The sequence below is a fragment of the Anabrus simplex genome, chromosome 1, assembly GCF_040414725.1.
Source record: "Anabrus simplex isolate iqAnaSimp1 chromosome 1, ASM4041472v1, whole genome shotgun sequence".
Taxonomy (NCBI): domain Eukaryota; kingdom Metazoa; phylum Arthropoda; class Insecta; order Orthoptera; family Tettigoniidae; genus Anabrus; species Anabrus simplex.
This window is the reverse complement of record NC_090265.1, coordinates 600547291-600574408: the sequence shown is the minus strand read 5'-3', so window position 1 is coordinate 600574408 and position 27118 is coordinate 600547291. Positions and strand designations below refer to the sequence as shown.

At 41.5% G+C, this 27118-nt stretch overlaps 1 protein-coding gene across 6 annotated transcripts in view; it reads right to left on the bottom strand.

Annotated features, from left to right (window-relative positions):
* Positions 1 to 27118, bottom strand: part of LOC136857189 (inverted formin-2) — a 506484-nt gene that overhangs the window by 467360 nt on the left and 12006 nt on the right. Inside the window, exon 1 of one of the 6 annotated variants that reach the window (XM_067135643.2) lies at positions 13556 to 13780. The exons of 1 other annotated variant lie outside the window; for it this stretch is intronic. In XM_067135643.2, coding sequence (XP_066991744.2) covers positions 13556 to 13652 — 97 coding nt within the window. In that variant the 5' untranslated portion in view covers positions 13653 to 13780. Of the gene's footprint in view, positions 1 to 13555; positions 13781 to 27118 lie in introns of those variants that run through there. 4 more of the 6 variants (XM_067135640.2, XM_067135644.2, XM_067135645.2 and 1 more) reach the window with 4 other exon arrangements.

The window sequence follows — 27118 nt, the reverse complement described above, 5'->3', positions numbered from 1 at the left end:
AACTAACACTTTTAGAAATGAGATGCAGGGCATTAAAATGGAACGTAACTAGTGAACTGAAGATACTTCTGTCCTGACCAAGTGCCCAGCCCCCTGAGATTATTATCTGCTGTGGTAGAGAAAGGAATTCAGGGAAGTCCAGCCTGCCTACCCACACCTATGCTATCTGTTGCCATTGTCAGTTCTGAAAGTAAAGTGCCGTTACACAGACAGTCGAAAATATCAAGTAGCGAGGGATGCACATAAAATAGGCAACTAGCATGGGATGTACAAAACAGATTTATTTTAGTAGTTCTTGTAATTGTCCTTAAATTCAGACATTATATACCGGAATATGCTGTTACGTCTAGAATATGCACTAACCCTCAAAATATGCAATTGCATATGCGCATATGCATTTTTAAAAAATCCGGGCCCTACTCATGACCTACCGTTAAATTTTTAAAACCCTAGCGTACAGTTACAGTACATGTAGAGTCCTCAGTGACTGTTCGGATCACTAATAGCTCCACAATCAGCTGCCAAAGAAAGCATACGCATCATTGAAGCGCCACACAAGGAAAAGGAGGAGTGAGATAGTTTTCTGTTGCTTTCCTCAGCGAGTGCCCTTAGCTTCTAACTCACTGAAATCCACACACCAGCCAACACCGTAAGTGAAAATCACACATCACGTCGAAATTGACTCGCGTACAGCCTAAATGACGTCAAATTAAAATGCCTACACACAATAGCTGAACTCATATAATAATAATAATAATAATAATAATAATAATAATAATAATAATAATAATAATAATAATTTAAAATGTAAGAACAGTCTATGTTCAATAAGTCACATGTTCATGTAGTCTGGAGGGCTGTCTGGTGAAAATGGGAAACCACGGAAATCCCTTATTTCTTGGATTTTAGTGTTTTTAAATATTTGTTATGGAAGTTTGGTATAGCAGTGTCTATTATCCACGAGTCCTTACGCACTTTATCTGTGGCAGTTTTGTTAGCAGCTATTGTCCTGTTAGTGGTGGCTGAAGAATTCCAATATATTTTCTAACTTTCATTTTATCAGTTACAGCTTGTGGCTGGAGTCTGTAATGTGGTTTTGCATCTGTTGCTAGTTTACACGGCCTACATAGTTCTTGGTAGATTATTATTATTATTATTATTTCTTAATATGTTTACCGTCCAGGGTTGGTTTCTCCCTCGAACTCAGCCAGGGATCCCACCTCTACCGCCTCAAGGGCAGTGTCCTGGAGCGTGAGACTTTGGGTCGGGGATACAACTGGGTAGGATGACCAGTACCCCGCCCACGGGGGGGGGGGCTCACCTGCTACGCTGAACAGGGGATTGTGGCGGCATTGGAAGATTGGAAGGGATAGACAAGGAATAGAGGAGGAAGCGGCCGTGGCCTTAAGTTAGGTACCATCCCGACATTTGCCTTGAGGAGAAGTGGAGAACCACGGAAAACCACTTCGAGGATGGCTGAGGAGGGAATTGAACACCTTCCCCTCCCCCCCCCCCTTTTGCTCAGTTGACCTTCCGAGGTTGAGTGGATCCCGTTCCAGCCATCGTACCACTTTTCAAATTTCATGGCAGAGCAGGGAATCGAACCCGGACCTCTGGGGGGGGGAGGAGTTAAACATACTAACCACTATACCACAGAGGCAGATTATTATTATTATTATTATTATTATTATTATTATTATTATTATTATTATTCCCGGTCTAGAAAGCCAAGAATAACGGCCGAAAAGATTCGTCGTGCTGACCACATACTAACACCAAATAATCGGCAGGCCTTGCGGATACGCAGTGGTCGCTTGGTAGGCCATGGCCGTTCGGGAATGTTGCGTCATGAGGTTTGGTTTTGTTTATTATTATTATTATTATTATTATTATTATTATTATTATTATTATTATTATTATTATTATTTTGCTAGTTGCTTTACGTCGCACCGACGCAGATACGTCTTATGGCGACGATGGGACAGGAAAGGGTTAGGAGAGTGGAGTAAGCGGCCGTGGCCTTAATTAAGGTACAGCCCCAGCATTTTCCTGGTGTGAAAATGGGGAAACCACGGAAATCCATTTTCAGGGCTGCCGACAGTGGGGTTCGAACCTACTATCTCCCGAATACTGGATACTGGCCGCACTTAAGCGACTGCAGCTATCGAGCTTGGTATATTATTATTATTATTATTATTATTATTATTATTATTATTATTATTATTATTATTATTATTATTATTATTAACGTACCGCAGGATGGAGATGTACATATTATTCATAAGAGTTCCCCGAAGATCTAAAAAAGTTGCCTGGAGGCTGGAAGGCATATCCAGAATGAAAATGGCTGCTATGGAAGAAGAGTGTGTCTGACGATGTAAGCCATGTGCGTAGTTAAAACATCCACTGTCCGTTACGCAGTATACAGGGAGGGCATCGGTAGCAGAGCGTGACTCCTAAGAGGAAGTCGATTAGCGTAGGTCAAATTTATCTCCCCCATATTTGGAAACGTGACCTTACAGAAATCACAATCCTGCATGATAAAAATAAAAGTATTCTAAAACTCGAATCGTATTGCATCATTTGAAACCGAAGTAATAGATGGTATTAGTGATCACGTAGCTGTTTTTGCCGTACTTAAAAAGACATATGATAGAAAGAAAGGTATTAAAAGTACGACTATCAGGGAGTACCATATGACTGATAAAACAGGCATGACGGGGTTTTTAAAACGTAAATGTGATCGGTGGAAAAAGGTAAATAAAAAATGTAAACAGACACTGGGATAGGTTTAAATCAGTTCTTGAGGAAAGTGAAAACAGGTTTGTACTTTTAAAAATGGTAATCGATGGTAAATACCCACCTTATTATAACAGATAAATAAGGAGGTGCAGGTTGGAAAGAAATAGAGTTAGAAATGGCTGTGGAAGTAAGGAGAAATTGAAGAAACTTACAAGGAAATTGAATCTAGCAAATAAGTCAGCTGAGGATAACATGATGGCAAGCATAATTGGCAGTCATACACATTTTAGTGAAAAATTCAAGGCTATGCATAGGTACTTTAAGGAAGAAACAGGTTCCAAGAAGGACATTCCAGGAATCATTAATGAACAGGACGAGTGTGTACGCGAGGATCTTCAAAAGGCAGAAGTATGCTGTCAGCAGTACGACCCGATGCGTACAGTTCATTTTTGGTACTGTTCCAGAAAATAAAAAGTGGTTCAAGTGAAGTGTTAGCTGGTTCTCTTTTCAGGTGTACGGTGAGAATTAGACGCATGAAGGTTTTTATGTATGGCAATTACATTAAAAGAAGACTGGTTTTAAAATGAGGAAAGCATTGAAAACCATCTTTATGGCTAAAGGCTTTGAAAGCATCATATCTGGAACACATGCTCACAGCCAGACTTTTAATAATGTTCTTAATTTTACGTTACTCTAACTATTTTTACGGTTTCTGGAGACACCGAGATGCCGGAATTTTGTCCCACAGGAGTTCTTTAACGTGCCAGTAAATCCACCAAACGCGAGGCTGACGTATTTGAGCACCTCCAAATACCACTGGACTGAGCCAGGATCGAACCTGCCAAGTTAGGCTCACAAGGATAGCGCTCTGCCCTCAAAGCTACTCAGCCCGTCTACAGCTATTCGACATACAGTCGGACACTAAAGTCTACATACACCCTAAAAATAACACTTCAAGTCAAAATCAATCAAGAAAATATTATGTATTCACTTTCTGTGTCATAAACAGACTAGTTACGAACTGAAAAACAACATATATACTGCATAATTAATAATACTTCATTGTACTGGCATTTTGAGCATACAAATGAAATACCGGCCACATACAAAAGTCAACATACACTGTGATGTTGAGTTTCATGTACGATTTAATATTTTCTATTGTCGCCTTTTGCTTCGTTTACAGCTTCCAAACGTCGTGGCATAGATTCCGCCAACTTTTTGTGTCCATAGATGTAAAGTTACTCCACTCTTTCACTAAGGCCGCTTTCAAATCATTTTTGCTTTTGCTGCTTTCTCCTTTTTATCCTACGCTTTAATTCTCCCCAAAGATATTCAATTGGGTTGAGGTCTGGTGATTGGGGAGGCGAATGCAACTGCTTTGGTACATTGTAAAGTAGCCATTCTTTTACGACAATGGCCGTGTGCCTGGGGTCATTGTTTTGCTGAAACACCCAGCCTGTTCCTAGTCCCAGTTTCTCCGCAGATTGTTTCAAATTCTCTTTTAAGATGGAGAGATACTTCCATTTATCCATAATGTCCTCAATAAATACTAAATTCCCAACCCCAGCTCCAGGCATGCGACCCCACACAAGAATATTTCCTCCACCATGCTTCACGGATGGGAAAAGATATTTCTTCTTCAAACTTTCATTCATTTTTCGCCACACCTTTTGCTTTCCAGCACACTGGAAGATGTCGAACTTACTCTAATCCGTGAAAAGCACTGTATTCCAAAATGTGGAATCTTTACTTCCATGCGGAGTTGCAAATTCTAGGTGCTTCTCTTCATCTACCTTGCTTATGAACGGTTTCTTCCTTGCTGTTCTACTGTCAAACTCATGATTGTGCAGAAGTCTTCGTACTGTGATGGGATCAACAACATTGCCACTAGTATTTGGGACATCTATCGCCAACTCCGTAGCTGTAATTCTGGGATCGGCATTCACTTTTCTAATGATGTGTCGGCGCTCCCTGTTAGATAATTTTGGTGGTCGTTCACATCTCTCTTAGTTTTCCACTGTAAACTTCCTCGATCACTGTAGTTTCTTATTACGGTTTGGACACTTGCATGGCTCCTTCTAACAATTTCCCCAATATTTCGCAGTGAAAAGCCCTTTTTACTGAGCTCAATTATATTTTTCCTCGCCTCCACTGGTATTTGAGATCTTTTTGGATCCATGTTACGCGACCGAATTATGTATCGCAATACACATCTCCTGTATCAACAAACCGCACCACTTCACTGTGTACACGGCAACATGTCTCCTACAACGGACGACAGAGTCGAAGTGTATGTTGACTTCTGCACCACAGTAAACACACACTGTTGCATCTCTCTCGCTTGTAGTGCACGATACTGGTCTGACGACCTTGGTTTATGTTGTTGTCGACGTAGACATGGAGTTGCACGTCCACCTCTGTGCATCCAGGGTTGTACACAACATGCTACAAAATGGGGGTGTATGTAGACTTTTAGTGTCCCACTGTATACCACGTCGCCGATTGACTTGCCAGAAGTACAGATACCGTCACGGCGTTCTATAACTTACCTGTGCATTACTCATCACACTCATCACGTAATGAAGCACAATGCGGTAACTGAGGAATAGGACACCATTCTTTCTACGATAGGTATTCAGTATAATAATAATAATAATAATAATAATAATAATAATAATAATAATAATAATAATAATAATAATAATAATAATAATACGAAGAAGAAGAAGAATGTATGTCCAACCTTTGTCCCGTTTCTCCACGGGGTCGGGTATGAAGTTGAGATGAATCTTCGAAGCGAGTTTTTACGACCGGTTGCCTTTCATGACGTCAGCCTCATCAAACGAGTTAATAAGATGAAATTAATGACGTGACGTATGACAGTAGGAAGGAAGAGGATGAAATCGATGCCGGCACATAGCCTCCTCCTGTCGAATAGGACCAGGGGTCTGCCTAAGGCTTAACGTCACCATCCGACGGGCGAATCGTTTTTGTATAATTTGCTTTACGTGGCACCGACACTGGTAGTTCGTATGGCGATGATGGGATAGGATAGGGCTAGGAGTGGGAAGGAAGCGGCCGTGACCTTAATTGAGATACAGCCCCAGCATTTGCCTGGTGTGAAAGTGGGAAACCACAAAAAATATCTTCATGGCTGCTGACAGTGGGGTTCGAACCCACTGTCTTCCGAATGCAAGCTGGCAGCTACGTAACCCAAACCACGCAGCTACTTGCTCGATAACGGACGAATCACCGTCCAAAAGTCTCACTCCAAATGAACTCTGCAGAGAGGTTTGGAACAGAATCCAGGCTATTGGCACGCAATCTAGTCAACAGAAATTATTTACGACCATCTCTCCTACCCTGTCGGCCAACATTCTGACGGTGAAATTCTTTTCGACCAACAGGACTCGAACCAGCTAACAACGGTGTCAGACCTTATAGCTTTACACCTTAACGACATTGGCCACGAGGCAGGCAAATCCTGAGTAATAATAATAATAATAATAATAATAATAATAATAATAATAATAATAATAATAATAATATTAATAATAATAATAATACCGACCAAGTTGGCTACGCGGTTAAGATCACGTAGCTGTCAGCTTGCGTTCGGGAGGTCGTGGGTTCGAACCCCACCGTTGGTAAACCTAAATATGGTTTTCCGTAGTTTCCCATTTTCACACCAGACAAATGCATCTTAATTAAAGCCACGGTCGCTTCCTTCCCAGCCCTAGCCCTGTCTTTTCCCATCGTCACCATAAGCCCTCTTAATGTCAGTGAAGTTAAACCACTGAAAAAATATATAATAATATGGTATATTTAAATTCAGTGGGTAGGGATGTACAATACATCCACGGTATTCCTTGTCTGTCGTAGAAAGCGACTAAAACATAGACACCCAGAGGCTCTTAACGTCGAAGCATAGGTTGACGACCACGGGATACTTAGCTGTGTCTGACATTGTTTCTGTTTAGTAGCGCCAAGCCACTCACTTTAATATTTCCTGTCCGACCTTTCTTGATCAACTCTTGTTCTCTTCTGAGACCTATGGAGTCTTCCTTTGCTTTTGCCGATACCTTCATTCTTAGGAGAATCGGACATCTTTCTCTTCTGATTAATGTTAAGAAGGGGTAGTTGCCTAGTTATGCTTTAAAACAACAATCACCACCAACAACAACTTGTTTAATGCTCCTTCATATATGAACGGTCTTGAAATACGCCGACCGAGCGAGTTGGCCGTGTCGTTAGGGGCGCGCTGCTGTGAGTTTGCATTTGGAATATAGGGGGTTCGAACCCCACTGTCGGCATCCCTGAAGATGGTTTCCCACTTTCATACCAGGCAAGTGCTGGGACTGTACGTTAATTAAGGCCATTGCCGCTTCCCTCCCACTCCTAGCCCTTTCCTATGCCATCGTCCCCATAAGACCTATCTGTGTCGGTGCAACGTAAAGCCAATTGCTTTTTTTAAATACGCCCAGAATATTACCCTGACCACAGATGCTTAACGTAATAAGTCAGTAAGGGACTTCATCCCACCATCTTGACTACAAGAGGTCGCTGGTTACTACACACTAACATAGGAAGTTTAGCTGGAAGGTCAGTTGTTGGTTTCGCCCCTGAAACATTCGTATCACCGTAGTTGAACCTTTATATGTGCTTGTAATAAAAGGTGAGACTCCTGGCGAAAAACAGTATAAGCCAAGGATGCTTCATTTCACTGACTTCAGTTATGAATTTGGGAAGTTACCTCGTGTCAACTCGCAAAATAATGACGTAGTCCAAGTACTATTCGGCAAACGGTCACAAATTTATTATTTTGTGAGGCGAATCGACGGTAGCCCGAGCGTGCGACTAACGCCACAACTTGGACAGAATTTGCTCCTCAAAACCACAGTCTCATTTCCTCTATTCGGCCGACCAACGATCGTTAAGGACTTCCGAATGTTGCAATTGCGTTACCGCCGCACCTGCCTCTTGTGACGTCACAGAATATTTATTATACCGCTGTATTTAAGTGTGACTTTCTCAACGTATGCAAGTGAGACAAGGACGGAGAACATGACGTCAGCGCCAGGTTAGGCTCACCTATGTTATGTAGGCGAGCAGTTTACTTGTCCAAGCACTGTTTAGTATTTCGATACACATAGTAAATAAAGAAATATTTGAGTATCACATAACATAATCGTATATTATCATTAGAGCCCTGATCTGTACGCGAAATGGATGTACGTTTTCATATATTTAAAGGTATGCAATAATTAATACATATGTTTTATAAATCACGCCTTCATGGACCACTTGACCGGTGTTCGGTAGGCGCATACAAATGCATATTCCGCGGGGAAAAAGGCATATTATTTTAAATGAAAAATGCATATTTTGCTCGTAACTGTCGTATTCCCCGATCTGTCATCGGCTAATTTTAGCAGGCCCTAATTAATAAAATATCTGCAGTCAATTGAGTATTATTTTAAGTAGCATGTGTCTGTGTATTATGCAGATCTATTATCTTCAGAAACTCACGGTATTTACTGTATAAAATTCTGTTTGACAAACTTAGCCGCGTATTAAAAAATCTGGATACGAAACAATTGTCAAATTAGCGAAACGCTGTCTGGTGGAAAAACTGAAATAGAAGAGAGGAATATACCTGTGACATCATGCGATGTAGAAAGGAGATTTTATCATTCCATTTTGCTAGTAACAAACAGGAGATTAATCTGCAGGTTGACTACAATCTCGTGCACATCTTGCTGTGTACTAATCAAGCCACTTATAATTTAATGATTGGGGAATTTTCAGGCAAAGAAATTTTTCAACACTTGGGAAAAGGATTAACGCTGTTTATGACCAGTCATAAAAAAGAAATGCCTGCAAGCTGATTACAGCAAAGGGTGGCAAATATCTGTGCTCAAAAATGAACGAAATAACATCGGTGGTGCATATGTGTGACCACTTACCTAGGAAGTATTAACAAAATAAATCATTTACATTGAAGATTAAACCAGGCAGTATCTGGTACTCGATAGTGAATACTGTCTGTTCGCAAGTTCGCATTGCAATGTGGAAGGGCTTGTTTCAAAAACGAGAACTGCGTTCTTTTAAAGTGATAGGCTTACAGATTTAAATTTCAGTATCATTAAAAGACAAGGGACTTTGTTTCATTTTGGTATTAAAGTATGTCGTACTGAAGATGTTTGCGACGCAAAAACTAGTGATGCATCTACATAAAGTTCACACAGCTGTCTCCAGGATAAGCAAAATGAGGGGAAAACTACCATCACACAGAAGATTACACCATGATTAATTATTAACAATGCTAGTCAAACATATTAACAGTGGAAACGTATTTACGAGTAACTTTGTTGGGATCGGACCCTTGTGTTGCAAAAAGCCAAGCGACGGTCTCTCAAAGGTTAAGAACCGAATCGGTAGAAGATTGTGGCACTCTCTCATCAGAGGTAAACAGCATATGAATGAGTGTACAAGACTGTGAGCCTGCGCCATTCACCAGTAATTGCCATGCGAGACCGTAAACGTTATCACGTAATGAGACAGCAAGCCCAACATTCTACTTCTGTTGTTAATAGGAACCGGCTTGTAAAGACAATCTACACCAAATGCTTTGTAAGTTTGATTTCCAGTTGAGATTTTTTAAAACCTTCCTTGAAATCGCTGTTGAGCGTCTTCTGGTTTGATCAAGACTACGAAACAGTCGGTAAAAGTGGATGTTTTTCTTACTGGTCATCCTATTTTGTTCTATTCAAGTACGACAGAATGTTGATTGATTTTCGATTCCGCTTCTCCCCTTTCCACGTCTCGTATTCCTATAACAGGCCTGGCCAACGTGTCTAGTAAATATTATTGGTTTTACATCCCATCAACTACTTTTGTGGCTTTCAGAGACGCCGAGAAGCCGGAATTTTATCCCACATGAGTTCTTTTACGAGCCGGTAAATCTACCGACACGAGGCTGCCGTATTTGAGCACTTTCGAATACCATCGGATTGAACCAGGATCGAACTTAGCCAACATGTCAATCGCGGTATTATATCGATCGCTATGTTTTGTCGAATATGTTCCTCCCTCACTGAAACAAGACAAAGAACATCATAGGGAAAGTCAACATAATGCATCTCTTGAGAATGAGCTAATAACTCTTCGGTGTGATCTGCTCTTAAAGGCTCGGTCATCACCAGAAAATCTTGGAAATAGATTTACCGAGAGAAATAGAACAATATTAGAAAACGCTCCATTCTTGCTTCCGGTCAACAAATTTGTGTAAATTTGCGTGTTCATGTTTGAAACTAACGAAAACAAAACATCGCTGCAGTTTAACGGATCGACACTTGGAATGGTCTTTGAGACTAACCCTGTCAAATAATACGTCTGATTTTATAGCAGAAGCCTGGTAGATGGCATGAGACTACAATCTTCTCCTTAAAAGTAATTAGTATCTGTAAATATTTTGTTATTTATAGTATCAGTATTTGGTATTAGTTAAAATGCATGAATAAATCTAATCTGATATTCGCATTTGTGGTAGTGAGAAGGGGGTAAATTGATATTGTAGCGCGTGGCTAGTCTAAACAGGGAAAGGTAGATCAGACCATAAAAGAAGGTGTGTACATCTGTTGCGCCCAAAATAATCAAAACAAGTAATCGCATGCATTTGAACCAGTTCATTGTAAGTACGTCAGTTGCGTTCGGAACCCAACAAGTGGCAACACTATCGCCGGACAATGTTTAATGTAGCGCGCCACTTTATTCTGTTCCAATTATTTTATACACTTTAACGAGTGCCAAGTTACTGGTACAATTATTTTAAGACACTTTGACGAGTACTAAGTTATCGGTACAATTATTTTATACATTTCGACGAGCCGTGGTACAATTATTTTAAACTCTTTGACGAGTCTAGAACGATTATTTTAAACAGTATTTTCAACCATAGCCTACTCGTTGATAGCAAACTGCTCCGCGGAGATTCCTAGTATCTACTGTATAAAATGAGAAGGAAAATGATGCTGCATGGAAATTACCACCGAGATCACCTGATGTATTTCCAAATTTGAGCACCGAGCATAACTGATGCGTTTCGATCGCGTATAATTTTATCTTGAACGCAACTGATAAACTCCCGAAATAAGTTGACCAGGCTTTCATATAATAATTACTCAATCCATCCAAAGAATGGACTTCACAGCTGATAATAATGTAATCGCAAGTAAACAGAGGAGACAAAGGTTTCAAGACAAACACATCAACTGCGCCCCAAGTTTCAGACAACACACACAGTTCATAAATCATATAGAATAGCATTGAATTATTATTAATTATAAAATTACAAGGGAACGGATTTCTAGGTACATACATATCTACTTAGCAAACTAAAATTATGTATATTTTGTATTGTATTTACGAATCATATTTTGGGGTTCAGCATATATGTGCCATATTCTTAGTCATTAAAATCACTATAGTCTATACTTCGGCCAAAAGTGTTAAATTTACAGATTGTGCCTGTCCCATAGTTACGTAATTCGGGAAATCCCATTCATCAAGAGTGGGAAAACAGCTGTCTACAACACAAGTGTGAGGAATGACAGAAGTTACATTCAGCACAATTCTTCATGGACCACAATGGTACTCAAAAGGCTCCAAAACTCGCATTTGTCACTTTCTGAAAGGTTCGAAATTGTGAATAATACTGTGTAACAACTGGTTCGTGGTAGAGGTACCGGTAAAGTTGCAAATGTGGCAAAAATGAAGATGGACACTGTACTTTCAAACAAGCCTGGATTTGAAAAAATGGAAAAGGTTGCTGCAATGCTGTATGGAATTAACGATGGACTTAAAAACCCAGTAGACATTGTGAAGTTCAAACATGCCCTTATTACCTCTTCTGATGTCGAACACAGTTTCAGTCAATATAAAGCTGCCCTCAGACAATAGATGATGAATCACTTTCTAGCACTTAAAATACTATTTTGTAATCCATTGTTTTGGTAATAGAGACTGCAATACCGCGTATTCTTCGAAGGTCACATTAAAATGAGAAGTGCAACGTTATGTTTATGTAGGTCTACTTTGTTAACTTCATTGAACTTTAATATTAAATAGAAATTATCGTTTTGTAGTTTCAACTCCATATATCATTTAATATTTCAATACAAAAACTAAATATATATTAAATATTTCATTAACTGTTGTTACATATAAAACCATTCCCTGATAAATTACTAATCATGCTTAGGGAATTGTCCTAATAGGCTGTGCTGTGACATCATAAAGACAGTTTCTAGGAAAACAATACAGAATACCGAGCTCGATAGCTGCAGTCACTTAACTGCGGCCAGTATCCAGTATTCGGGAGATAGTGGGTTCGAACCCCCTCTGTCGGCAGCCTTGAAGATGGTTTTCCAAGGTTTCCCATTTTCACACCAGGCAAATGCTGGGGATGTATCTTAATTAAGGCCACGGCCGCTTCCTTCCCAAATCCTAATCCTTTCCTGTCCCATCGTCGCCATAAGACCTATCTGTGTCGGTGCGTAGTAAAGCAACTTGTAATAAATAAATAATAACAATAAATAATTTCTAAACAACAAAGTAAATAACGCACTCTGGAAACCCCTTCCGGATTTCCAACAAGTGTAAACTGTTATGTCACTGAAATGACCACCGCTCTTCCTAAATCAAGCTATAGCGATAATTTCGGACTTTTCTTCATTTCATTTGGGAGCAATAAATCATTTTCTCTGTTCAGTTATCGTGATATACACAGAACTCAACATACTAAAGGACAGGCGAAATCCATTATTTTCCTAAATATGTCCGTAGCCTAACTGTATGAGACAGATAATCGTATTCCAGAGAGTTCAAACTAGGACGATGTTTTTGTTGCGAAGATTGAATCAAAGGAGGGATGTCTCTCTCAAGTACAGAGAATGGATTAAAGAATAACAACGAGGAACATACGAATAAAGGTTTAGGGGTCAAAAATTGAGAATGACTGAATGCTAAGCAGAAACATAACAGAAGAGCATTGCACTTCTAAGCGCTGTTTGACTCTACTTGGCCTTTCGTACACTGAAAAGTACCCGCTTCCCATTCGTCGAAAAGTGGTGTAACAGCCCTACGCGAAACAGTCTTCATTTTTTTATAAGTACCCGATCGGTTCAGTTCAGTCAAGGGGCAAGATTTGCCCCTGACCCGAGAAACACGCGGGTTCAAATCCCACCGTCAGCTATCCTTAAAATAGTTCTCCATGGTTTCCCATTTCCAACTCCAAGTGTATACCGGGCCAGTACTTCTTTGAAAAGATCACAGTTTCCAATTCCTTACTAAATCCATCCGCAGTTCTCTTCCAGGTTACATGCACGATACGCGGATCCCCCAATTTTTTTAATTTTTTAAATTTTTATTTTATTTTACAAACCCCAGTAGGCTCCCCTCGCTGTTAGGACAGAAGTCGAATAATCTTCCACCGAGTTCAATGATGCCGTACTGGAGTAAAAAAATGAATGTATATGGCCCCTCGAGGATTCAATGCAAATCAAAGGAAAAAGTCACCCTCCTCTCTCAATCCTATGGTTACTGTCTTTATAATGCTGGAGCCTAACCTATAAGGACATACTATTCCTAAGCCAGACAAATACTTTATAACATTACACTTGATAAACTGTACTTATTTCTTCCTGGACAATTGAATATCATGAATGTTGAAGGTTATCGGAGAGGTTATGACTCTCACATCATAGAGTGAAGGTCATTCTGGGATGTATGAGAGAATGAATGACATTACCTGCGGCTGATGTGTAGATACCAGCGAGCCATTTCACGACAGTCCACACGACGTGGCCTAATTTGCGCCCCGGTACTGCGATCACTTCACGAAGCATGGTGCATGGTACTAGGAACCAAACAATACTGAACTGAGGCGATCGAAACAACAGCAGGCAGCGGGCAAACTCTGCGTCACTCAGTGTTCACGGCGCGGCGGTCAGGCTAACACAGAGCAGTCGACCGCAGGCACTACCGTTCACTCATTCCCACACATCAACTACTGCCGGCATCTCTCCGGTCATCTCCCTCTGTTAGCTTTTACCTTACACTTCTTCTTAATTCATTATGCCCAACTAAGAAGGGCGTTTGAACTTATTCAACAGCGTGTTTCTTCTTTTCTTCTCAACATCTCTTCATTCGTTAACCGAGTTCCCTTTGCCGGTGTGAGTAGCTCTGACGGTAGAGCGCTGGCTTTCTGAACTCAAGTTGGCGCGTTCGATCCCGGCTCAGCCCGGTGAGATTTGAAGGTGCTTAAATACGCCAGCCTCGTGTCGATAGATAAAATAACTCACGCGGGACATTATTCCGACACCTATGCATCTTCGAAAACAGTAAAATTAGTTAGTGGGACACAAAACCAAAATTGTTATTATTGTTTTTATGTCGTCCGACTCATTCGCTGAATGGTCAGCGTTGAGGCCTTCGGTTCAGAGGGTCTCGGGCTCGATTCCCCGCCAGGTCGGAGATTTTAATCGCATCTGATTAGTTCATCTGGCTCGGGGACTGGGTGTTTGTTTTTGTCCCAAAACTTTTCTGTTCATCTTCAGAGAACACACAACACTATCAACCACTACAGAAACACGTAATAGTAATTACATCCCTCCATATAGGGTTGGCGTCAGGAAGGGCATCCGGCCGTAAAACAGGACCAAATTCACATTTGCAACTCAGTTCGCACCCGCGAACCCACACATATGGGACAAGCGGTAGAAGAATAAGTTATTGTTTTCTACGTTCCACTAACAACTTTGAACGGTTTTCGGAGACTCCGAGGTGCCGGAACTTTGCTCCTCAGGAGTCCTTTTACGTGCCAATAAATATATCGACACAATGCTGACGTATTTGAGCACCTTCAAATATCACCGGACTGAGCCAGGATCGAACCAGCCAAGTTATTATTATTATTATTATTATTATTATTATTATTATTATTATTATTATTATTATTATTATTAGATGCGTAAAAGACCAGAAAACTGATCACGCATAGCTCACTTAGAAGTTGTGCATTTCCTTCTTTGCCAGGCAGCCTTCAATTTTTCTCTCATCGTGGTTCTTCGTTCTTCTGTCCACTTAGCTCCTGTCTTCTTCTTGTGGTTTCTCTCTGACTCTACTTCCCACTTGTTGATTTTCGTTCTGTAGCAGGTTCGGTCAGCGATGTCGGCCACTTTGATTCCTGATTATTATTATTATTATTATTATTATTATTATTATTATTATTATTATTATTATTATTATTATTATTATTATTATTATTATTAGGTGTTTCCTTTTTCGTTGTCTATCCTGTATATTTTCGTTTAGGTTTCTCTGCAAATTGATGTTTGTTTGCTAGAATTCTAAACTTTGTTCTATCTTGAATGCATTGTTTCTCCGGTAGTACCGATTTCTTGTATTCGTTTATTTTCACTAACCAACTGTGGATTTTCGGAGATAGTGCGAGGTTTAGACGTGTCTTTATCAGCCTGTTGGCTTCACGGCTAAATGGTTAGCGTGCTGGCCTTTGGTCACAGGGGTCCCGGGTTCGATTCCCGGCAGGGTCGGGAATTTTAACCGTAATTGGTTAATTCCCCTCGCACGGGGCTGGGTGTATGTGTCGTCTTCATCATCATTTCATCCTCATCACGACGCGCAGATCGCCTACGGGAGTCAAATCGAAAGACCTGCACCTGACAAGCCGAACATGTCCTCGGACACTCTCGGCACTAAAAGCCATACGCCATTTCATTTCATTACCCTGTTGTTATTCGTTCTGTCCGTAGAATTTTAATTGCTTTTTTTTTTTTTTTTTTCAAATTGCACTGTATATGCGTATTCTGAGATGTGATGAACTTTCCTGTGGTTTCATTTTCGCCTTTTCGTCCTAGGAGTTTTTCTGATAAATTTCCTCTTTCGTTTTTCGACTTTAAAAAAATATGTGACCTGCTGTCAGTTATCAGGGTTTCTTCTTCTTCCTCTTTCGTTACGGCTTCTGTAAGACCACGGGTAGCTTTGTCGTGGTTCTGCGTTTTCTTCTTCCAGAACTTCTTCATCCTTTCTCTCCTTCCCTCTCGTTTATCAGCTGAGATTTTCAGTATCCTCTTCTCTTGTCTCCACCATTGGTGCTTCTCTACCCTGTTCCTGTAGATTTCTCTGTCCTTGAGCTCCGACATATTGGTTGGTGTCTATTTACTTCTCCAGTTCTCTGTCCCTTCCACCTTAATCCCCATCACAGTTCAGTCCTTCCGAAGTACCAATAACCCACTTGGTTCCATTCTTTCCTCTCGTCCTAACAGTTGTCTCCCAAACTCTTCTGGTTATTCTCAGAATTTCCATCGTGATAACATATCCAGCAAATCTTGCACTTTTTCCGTCGTACTTTTTTATTATTTCCTATTAGTTTATCAATTACTTAGGATGTGTACCACACGTGAATTAAGACCAATTTCACGCCCAGATGTCCTTCCTAACACCAACCCCATATGGAGGGAGGTATTCACTATTACGCTTTCCTGTGGTGGTTAGTAGTGTGCTGTGTTAATATAAAGAGGAACAGTTTGGGACAAACACAGACAGCCAGTCCCAGAGCCGTAGGAATTAACCATACATAGTTAAAATCTCCAGCCCCGCCGAGAATCGAAGTCGGGGCCTTTTGAACCGAAGGCCAGTAGGCTGAACATTCAGCCAAGAAGCCGGACAATTTATTATTATTATTATTATTATTATTATTATTATTATTATTATTATTATTATTATTATTATTATTATTATTATTATCCTACCGCTTTTCCCACACCTGTGTGGTCGCGGGAGCGAACTGCGTCGCACGTGGGGATTTGGTCCTGTTTTACGGAAGGATGCCCTTCCTGACGCCAACTCTATATGGAGGGATGTAATCACTATAGCGTGTTTCTGTGGTGGTTGGTAGTATGGTATGTTGTCTGAATATGATGAGGAGAGTGTTGGGACGAACATATACACCCAGTCCCCGAGCCAGAAGAATTAATCAGAAGCGATTAAAATCCTCGACCCGGCCGGGAATCGAACCCGGGACCCTCTGAAGCGAAGGTCAGTACCGTGACCACTCAGCCAAAGAGCCGGACTTTTATTATTATTATTATTATTATTATTATTATTATTATTATTATTATTATTATTATTATTATTATTTCTCCAATACGTATAGTAACTCTACTGCACAATAAAATATGTTAGAATTATAACTTGAACATAAATAATTATTGTCAATTCTCGAAATGGTTAATGTCTTTGAAAATGTGACTTAAACAAATAATAAAAGCAGAAGTACAACGTTATCTAAAAAAAAAAACCCGAGCTCGATAGCTGCAGTCGCTTAAGTGCGACCAGTATCCAATATTCGGGAGATAGTGGGTTCGAACCCCACTGTCGGCAGCCCTGAAAATGGTTTTCCGTGGTTTCCCATTTTCATACCAGGCAAATGCTGGGGCTGTGCCTTAATTAAGGCCACGGCCGCTTCCTTCCCACTCCTAGCCCTTCCCTGTCCCATCGTCGCCATAAGATCTGTCTGAGTCGGGGCGACGTAAAGCAACTAGAAAAAAAAAAACGTTATCTAAAGAATATGTCTGAAAGAGTTGTAGAAGTGTTATAGTCCAGTCAAGATGTACATCCGTGCTTGCAAAAGGTCCGGTCGTTCTGAATTCCCCATATGTTGTTAGGACCTAAACCAATATTTAAAAACCAGATTTGCAATTTCTAAAGTGCTGTGCGAGCGGCGGTGTACCAAAAAAACCATAAAATTTTCGGACTTTTTTCAGGTTTTGCTCAATATCTCAGTGAAGGAAGAGTTTGGCCGGTATCGTCACTCTATATACTTTTAAAGTAGACTAACTTTGATACAATCTGAGATCAAAGGGAGCTCTATAAAGCCATTGGTTCCCAAGATACAGTTCTTCGAAAATAGGCAATTTTTTCCAAAAAGTGAAATTTTTCGAAATGGTCACATATTTTGTGAAATATATTCTAAAATACGCATCCCACGTCAAATATTATATGAAATGAAGTTATAGAAAATTTAACTAGCTTTCATTTGAGATCAGACTGGTACCTATAGGTCCAGCTGTTCTCGCAAAAATGGCAGATAACCCAAAACAGTCATAAGTGGGTTTTGGGGGAATGCAAACATACTGTTCTTAGGTTTTTTATGGTTTTATTTATCAAACAGTTAAATTTTTTATTGTTAAAAATTGTTTGATGAAAAAAAAGATAATATACCCATCGGGAATTACGTCATCATCAAACATTGTTATACGGCATATAGGCCTACGTGCATATTAAAATGCTTGTAAGAACATCATGGTACCTACTACAAGGACAAATTATATTTACACAAAAAAAACCATATAAATAATGCAGATATTGCGTTTTTTCGGCCCCGTGGTGTACTGGTAGCGTGCCTGCCTCTCGCCTGGAGGACCCGGGTTCGATTCCCAGCCTGATCACGGATTTTTCTCTCGACCTGAGGGCTGGTTCGTGGTCAATTCAGCCTACGTGATTAGAATTGAGGAGCTATATGACGGTGAGATGGCGGCCTCGGTCTCGAAAGCTCAGAATAACCACCGAGAGGATGCGTCGTGCTGACCACACGACCTCTCGTAATCTGCAGGCCTTCGGGCTGAGCAGCGGTCTCTGGGCAGGCCAAGGCCCTTTCCAGGGCGTTAAGTGCCGTGGCTTTTCTAGGTATTGTGTTTTGGTTGTCAAATCATGCCTTTCTTTTTATCTTAGATGTCTCGGGCTTGGACTCGCATGAAGATGGTGTCTCTATGGTTGTGATGGACGCTGGGAGAGGCGCCCAGTCTATAGTCGGGTCATCTTCATCGTCCGAGCATTTCAGCTCCACATCCGGGACGTTAATGCACAATTAGCCACCGCATGACTGACAGAGGACTGAGCAGTGGAGCGCAGTCTTTCTGCACGAGCAGCTCCCAGACCACTCTTTCTTGCATTTACATGAAATTTTTCGCAGAAGGGCAGGAAGTGCGGAATCCATGGTAGTGGGAATGGGGGAGAGTCCCTGAGAAGACAGTTTCCACCCCCAATCAGTGGGATTCAAGTTGACTCCCCACCACTTCTGCACTTGGAGGTAGCACCTTGCTGCATGGTGGCCTGCGGCATCTTCCGTCGGTAGCAAACGGGCGAGGTTTATGCTCGTTGAAGTGACAAACGTCTTTTACCTCGGGAAATACAAAGTATCCCTCGCGATGTCACCTCCATAAAGAGCCACAAAGCACTTGATGCCTGCTTCTCTCATGGCTTGTGGGGTGGAGTCTGGCCGAAGGAAGACCTCCAATTGCTCAGCAAGTGGTTTACTCTTGCTCTGGAGTGTGGTGAGGGGGTATCGTACCCGGTAAATGCGTGGGTGAATAGTACCATCCCTGATGATCGCTGGGAGTCCTGGTGGTTGTAGGAGGTCGTAGAGTAGTGACAGCAACGAGCTTCGCCCTTCGTGCTCCTCTGAATATATATGTTTTTCTCTTCAGCGCCTAAACCATTGAGAAGAACGAGCAGGTCGACGTCTTCTGCAACTATGACGACTCAGTCGGCTACTGCTCTTTTTGAAAGCGCCGTCATGACGATCTCTCGATCCGCATCTTCTTCGGCAACAGCCACTTCTACTCACTCCTTCTGAAAGGCGTCACAGATAAGAGTTATTAGGCGTCTCTTGTTGTTCACATTGTGCAATACATTCTCTTGAGCAATTCGAATTACTGTGGATTCATCGAACGTCAATTCGTAGCTGGAATGAGCTGCGTAGCGCCGGAGTCGTTCCGCTGTTTTGGTGCTTTTTTTTGGTAGCATCTTCGGGATAGCCATCAGAAACAATGGAGACGTCCTTCCCAAAGTGGTTACGGACGTAGGTGGTATAACGCGCCAAAAGTACTCGAACTGTGCTCTTCCGCTGCCACACGACCTTGTGCAAGAGGCAACCACCATCCAAAACGACGGGAGTGCTGGCATCCATCGGCGTGTGTCTGAAAAGAAGAGTGAAGGCAGAGTACAGAGTGGATTTTGTGCCCTTGCACATCCCCTGTTCATTGAGCAGACACATCGGGAACGGGGCCAACTAATACTTGAAGTCATCCTTTATATCCTCAGGACCTGTCAGTAAACCAATACTGATAGAAATCAAACTGTCAGTTTTGGGAAATGGAGGGTGGAAAGCAAACCAGTTTTTGAGTTTTTCCACATCACTGTTATCTCGGACGATTCGAGAAGGTCTCATGTCTACATGCTGCTCTCCAGTAGGATATGAGATGCTGCAAAACCTTTCAAGTTCTTCACATATGGTCACCATAAACACCATTCCTGTTGTCAACCTTGCCAGCACACTGTCGGAGATTCTCCTTCCTTGGGTCAACCTACCGTAGGTCTTCATAGATCGCATAAGCTTCTGTTCAATTGTTAGGCCTTACAACAACCCAGAACAAAACTTGTCAGACAGGCGAATGGTGAATGAATCTCTTGTGAACAGTGTACGAATGAAGGTTCCAATAAAAAGAAAACCATAAAAAGACGTGAGAATAGTTTATTTGCATTTCCCTCCAAAACCCACTTATGACTGTTTTTGGTTATCTGCCGTTTTTGAGAGAACTGCTGGGCCTACAGGTACCAGTCGGGTCTCAAATGAAAGCTAACTAAATTTACTACAACGTCATTTCGTACAATATTTGACGTGGGATGCGTATTTTTGAAGATATTTCTCAAAATAAGTGACCATTTCGAAAAATTTCACTTTTTGGAAAAAATTGCCTATCTTTGAATAACTGTATCTTATCAACCAATGGCTGTATAGAGCTCGTTCTGGTCTCAAATTGTAGCAAATTTAGTCTACTTTAAATATTCATGGAGTAACTGTACTGGTCTGACCCTTTCTTCACCGAGATATTGAGCAAAACCTGAAAAAAGTCTGAAAATTTCATGGTTTGTTGGGTACACCGCCGCTCGCACAGCACTTTGGAAATTGCGAATCTGTTTTTCAAATATTGGTTTAGGTCCTAACAACATATACAAAATTCAGAACGACCCGACCTTTTGCAAGCACGACTCCCTTTTCATGTTTAACTTGACTGGACTATTAGTGCCACAGCAATTTAGATGAGTTGTAAAAATCCGTCCCTTCCCATCGTGCAATGTTCAATAAAGTAAAACCCCTGTGGGTGGGGGACGCAGACGAAGAATACACCCACAGTATCTCCTGCCTGTCATAAAAGGCGACTAAAAGGGTAACAATCCCTGCGGGTGGGGGACGCAGATGCAGAATACACCCCCGGTATCCCCTGCCTGTCATAAGGGGCGACCAAGAGCGGTGATCTAGGCGCGGACTTGGACTGTGTTTTGGTATCATGCGTTGTACCCCCTGTGGATGGAAGGGGCTCGATACATTCACACGTAATCCTTGCCTGTCGTAGAAGGCGACTAAAAGGGTCATGTGGCCATCGGTCCCCTCTTTACCTGATTTTTTGGAGGGTTATTTGTAGACCGATTCTAAATTCTTGATGTGCGTTCTGCTCGGAGATGGGCCTCTTACGTGTGCGATTACGCTCGAAAGCCCGCTGGTGACCCCGGGAAGCCTTCGGGTGGGAGCGCCATGTACCCATGCAGTAGTATCCGCCTGACAACACAGGTCCCCGCACAGCCGAATGCCAGGACATATTATTATTAATTATTTACTATTATTGTTCTCTATATTTATTACTCTGTACACGCTGTGGGGTACAATACCTGCTACGACCAGGTGGATATTCCCTTGGCTGCTTGGTTCGGCTACAGAGGCCTCTGATCGGAGTGGGTGGCATTCGGGGAAAATGATTTCGGGCATGGCGTCGAAACAACTTCCACCTGTCACGGATAGTTTGCTACCCAAGTCTTTAACATTTGATTCCCTAATAAGGGGAGCAACCCCTGGGAACAAGCGCAGCATATTAGTTTGGGTTCCAGCTTCCCTAGGCTCCTCGTTGCTACCACAGAACCGATGGACAAGATTTCAAGCTGGTCAAATCGATCCTTTCCAGTCGACACATAGAAGGCGTATACGGCGAACTTGAGGATCTTAAGAAAATGCACAATGGTCGTTTGCTTCCTAAGGCGAACACTGCGCTCCAAGCAGATCGGTTGCTTAAGTGCGAGTACTTTGGCGAAACCCCGTCAAAGTGGAAAAGCACAAAATCTTGAATCTGGTTCGTGGAGTTATCTTCCACCGTGATCTCGTTCTAAACACTGACGATGAATTGATGGAAGACATGAAGCACCGTGGCAGGACAGACGTCCGGCGTATCGCGCGCAAAGTCAACGGTGAAGACGATGCCACGGGTGGGTTCATAGTCTCCTTCAAACTGTCAGTGTTGCCAGAGAAAGTCAAGGTTACAGCCTATCGTTGCGATGTGAGGCCGCACATCCCTCCTCCTATGCGATGCTATCAGTGCCAGAGATTCTGACACATGGTATTTCGTTGTTCGAATCAATCTATGTGTGGTACGTGTGGAAGAGAAGCTGATGGCGCGGAAGAGTACTCAACTCCATATAGGTGCGCTAATTGCCCTGGTCTTCATTCTCCTCGGGATCGGAACTGTCCGGTATACCTGAATGAGAACAAAATCCAGGAGATCAAGACCATGGATGGTCTTTCCTACCAGGAAGCGCGCCGTAAGTTGAATGCCCCGGCCAAGATAGGTGTACTAGACTTCAGCATGATAGCACTGTCTCACCTAGATTCGTCATCTACAATTGGAACACCTTCCCAGAAGATCGCTGCGTCCAAGGCGGCAGTTGCTCCTGTGAGCTACACCGCAAAGAGAAAAAGCTCGAAGGCGGGTTCATCCCGCAATCTTCCACCTCTCTTACGAATGGGGTCTCAAGCCCTCCACCCGGAGGGTCTGAGTCTGCGCCAGTAGATTTTTCTCCTGGAAAACCTGCGCGCTCCCCTCGTAGGAAGAAACCTTGCCCCCAGAATACGTCGAAGAAGTTCAAGGTGTGCATCACCTCGTCTGGTAATAATAATAATAATTTCGTGTGGCTATTTCTAGCCGAGTGCAGCCCTTGTAAGGCAGACCCTCCGATGACGGTGGGCGGCATCTGCCATGTGTAGGTAACTGCGTGTTATTGTGGTGGAGGATAGTGTTATGTGTGAGTTGCAGGGATGTTGGTAACAGCACAAACACCCAGCCCCCGGGCCGTTGGAATTAACCAATGAAGGTTAAAAACCCCGACCCGGCCGGGAATCGAACCCGGGACCCTCTGAACCGAAGGCCAGTACGCTGACCATTCAGCCAACGAGTCGGACACCTCGTCTGGTGACGAGGTGATACACATGGAGCATTTATCTCCATCTTCGGATGGGGATAGAATGTACGTTAAGTAGCATCTCGCTGCTTCTAACCTAAACCTCAGAAGTACACACCCACACTATGGCACTGTTACAATGGAATTGTAACGGTTTTGATAGGCATCTTGCTGAACTACGCCAGCTCATTAGTGAGTCTTCGGCGAGTATAGTCTGTATTCAGGAAGCAGCCATTGTAATTGGTTCCTCTCTGACTATCTTTTGAAACATATATAAAACTACATTTAAATTGAAAAATATAAAAATATCTGCTTTTAAAATGGAAAATGTGAAAATTAATATTCATTAAATAAAATACACAATCGTCGGACCTTGTACTCACACATACTTCTTACCTGCTTACTTACACATACGTTATTTGATGGGCGCCAGCTACCGCTCAGTGCAGCAATAATAGAATGAGAATCTTGACTATCTCTAGGGTGTGGGGTAATAAGCTTACTTTTGACAACATACCGTATAAGTTCTAGGAAAAGGAGATTGGCGTTCGGTTTCCCCATTCAATTTTAGGTTAAGAAATTTTACTGTACAAATGAAACGAAAGATTAATTTGATAGAACAAAATATATTCTTGAAATTGTATATTAAAAATAGTAAGTCTTGTTGAGATAAAACAGATGTGAATATGAAATTATGACATTGCAACTAAAAGAAACTAGGCATGAATTTGAATTCTTCTTGACCGGACATTTAACAATTTATACGGAATATATCCTTCACTGTTTCACTTGACTGTACCTTCAACACTTTGAGTGTAATTACGACGTTTTCCTTAGATCTGGTGTTTACTGTAGATGTGTCACGTCTAATTTGGTGATGTATCCATGTAACTGCTTCCTCTCCATATCATATGACCTCTTTGTAAGTCTGTATGGTATAACTTCTTTGCAAGTGTGTCCTTCTATGACTCCATCAGTTCACCATCCACTTCTTCTCTCTTCACCTTCCGTTTAACTATTGACTCCCGTTAACTGACTGAGGCCACTCCATCTTCGTTCACTTAATGGCCAACTGTGCCTCTCCTTCCAGTAGAATAATGACTGACGCTAAAATATGCAGCCACCTTTTATAGACGTTAGGTTGACGGACCTACGTAATCTCCAGAAATAGCAATAATCTACTCCCACCTCGAGACAGATATTACACACAATGGTGAAATAGCCCGGAGCGGCCAGTAGGTCTCTCCCATCAGTGAGCGCACCGCTAAATGAGCACGATGACGTAGCAATGACTTGGCAGTAACGCCAGCAGTATTGTACAATGTAGCAATGTCACATCCAACATCTGATATATAACAATTCTCACTGTACATGTCTTGAGTGTTATTCTACACACACGTATATATGCATACATTTAACTACAATCATGCAAGCGACAAGCATTGCAGAATAGAATTGAACAAGAATGATAATACAATAATAGTAATCTCACAGATAATATAATAATACGGACATAATAATACTAATACTAATACTAATACTAATACTAATACTAATACTTCATTATGATTAGGCAGAGATTCAGAAACCAGGTGTTGGATTGCAAAACTTTCCCAGGAGCAGACGTGGACTCTGACCACAACTTGTTGGTCATGAAATGCCATCTGAAGTTGAAGAAATTGAAGAAAGGAAAGAATGCAAAAAGATGGGATCTAGACAAGTTGAAAGAAAAGAGTGTGATGGATCGTTTCAAGGAACATGTTGCACAAGGACTAAATGAAAAGGCCGAAAGAAACACAGTAGAGGAAGAGTGGAGAGTCATGAAAAATGAAGTCAGTAGGGCTGCTGAAGAAATGTTAGGAAGGAAGAAAAGATCAACTAAGAATCAGTGGATAACTCAGGAGATACTAGACCTGATTGATGAACGACGAAAATACAAGCATGCTAGAAATGAAGAGGGCAGAAAAGAATACAGGCGATTAAAGAATCAAGTGGATAGAAAGTGCAAGGTAGCTAAGGAAGAATGGCTGAAGGAGAAGTGCAAGGATGTCGAAGGCTGTATGGTCCTGGGAAAGGTAGATGCTGCATACAGGAAAATCAAGGAAACCTTTGGAGAAAGGAAATCTAGGTGCATGAATATTAAGAGCTCAGATGGAAAGCCACTTCTAGGGAAAGAAGACAAAGCAGAAAGATGGCAGGAGCATATCCAACAGTTGTATCAAGGTAACGATGTAGATAATTTGGTTCTGGAACATGAAGAGGCTGTTGATGCTGATGAAATGGGAGACCCAATTTTGAGGTCAGAGTTTGACAGAGCTGTGAGTGACCTAAATAGGAACAAGGCACCTGGAATTGATGATATTCCCTCTGAATTACTGACTGCCTTAGGAGAAACCAGCATGGTAAGGTTATTTCATTTAGTGTGCAAGATGTATGAGACAGGAGAAGTCCCATCCGATTTTCGGCAGAGTGTTGTTATACCTATTCCCAAGAAAGCCGGTGCTGACAGGTGTGAAAACTACCGCACTATTAGTTTAGTATCTCATGCCTGCAAAATTTTAACACGTATTATTTACAGAAGAATGGAAAAACAAGTTGAAGCTGAGTTGGGGGAAGATCAATTTCGCTTCAGAAGAAATGTAGGAACACGTGAAGCAATCCTGACTTTACGTCTGATCTTAGAGGATCGAATCAAGAAGGACAAGCCCACGTACATGGCATTCGTAGATCTAGAAAAGGCATTCGATAATGTTGATTGGACCAGGCTGTTTATGATTCTGAAGATGATAGGGATCAGATACCGAGAACGAAGAATTATCTACAACCTGTATAAAAATCAGTCTGCAGTGATAAGAATCGAGGGCTTTGAAAAAGAAGCAGCAATCCAGAAAGGAGTGAGGCAAGGCTGCAGTTTGTCCCCTCTCCTTTTCAATGTTTACATAGAACAGGCAGTAAAGGAAATCAAAGAGAAATTTGGAAAGGGAATCACAGTCCAAGGAGAGGAAATCAAAACCTTGAGATTTGCCGATGATATTGTTATTTTATCTGAGACTGCAGAAGATCTCGAGAAGTTGCTGAATGGTATGGATGAAGTCTTAGGTAAGGAGTACAAGATGAAAATAAATAAGTCCAAAACAAAAGTAATGGAGTGCAGTCGAACGAAGGCAGGTGATGTAGGAAATATTAGATTAGGAAACGAAGTCTTAAAGGAAGTAGATGAATATTGTTACTTGGGTAGTAAAATAACCAACGATGGCAGAAGTAAGGAGGACATAAAATGCAGACTAGCACAAGCAAGGAAGAGCTTTCTTAAGAAAAGAAATTTGCTCACTTCAAACATTGATATCGGAATTAGAAAGATGTTTCTGAAGACTTTTGTGTGGAGCGTGGCATTGTATGGAAGTGAAACATGGACGATAACTAGCTCAGAAAGAAAGAGAATAGAAGCTTTTGAAATGTGGTGTTATAGAAGAATACTGAAGGTGAGATGGATAGATCGAATCACGAATGAAGAGATACTGAATCGAATTGGTGAGAGGAGAGCGATTTGGCTAAATTTGACGAGAAGAAGAGATAGAATGATAGGACACATCTTAAGACACCCAGGACTTGTTCGGTTGGTTTTTGAAGGAAGTGTAGGTGGCAAGAACGGTAGGGGTAGACCAAGGTATGAATATGACAAACAGATTAGAGCAGATGTAGGATGCAATAGTTACGTAGAAATGAAAAGGTTAGCACATGATAGGGTGGCATGGAGAGCTGCATCAAACCAGTCTATGGACTGATGACTCAAACAACAACAACAATACTAATACTAATAATAATAATAATAATAATAATAATAATAATAATAATAATAATAATAATAATAATAATAATAATAATAATAATAATACAGATATCACCTTGTAACGGGATTTGAACCGTTACAGTACACACTCACACTATGGCACTGTTACAATGGAATTGTAACGGTTTTGACAGGCATCTTGCTGAGCTACGCCAG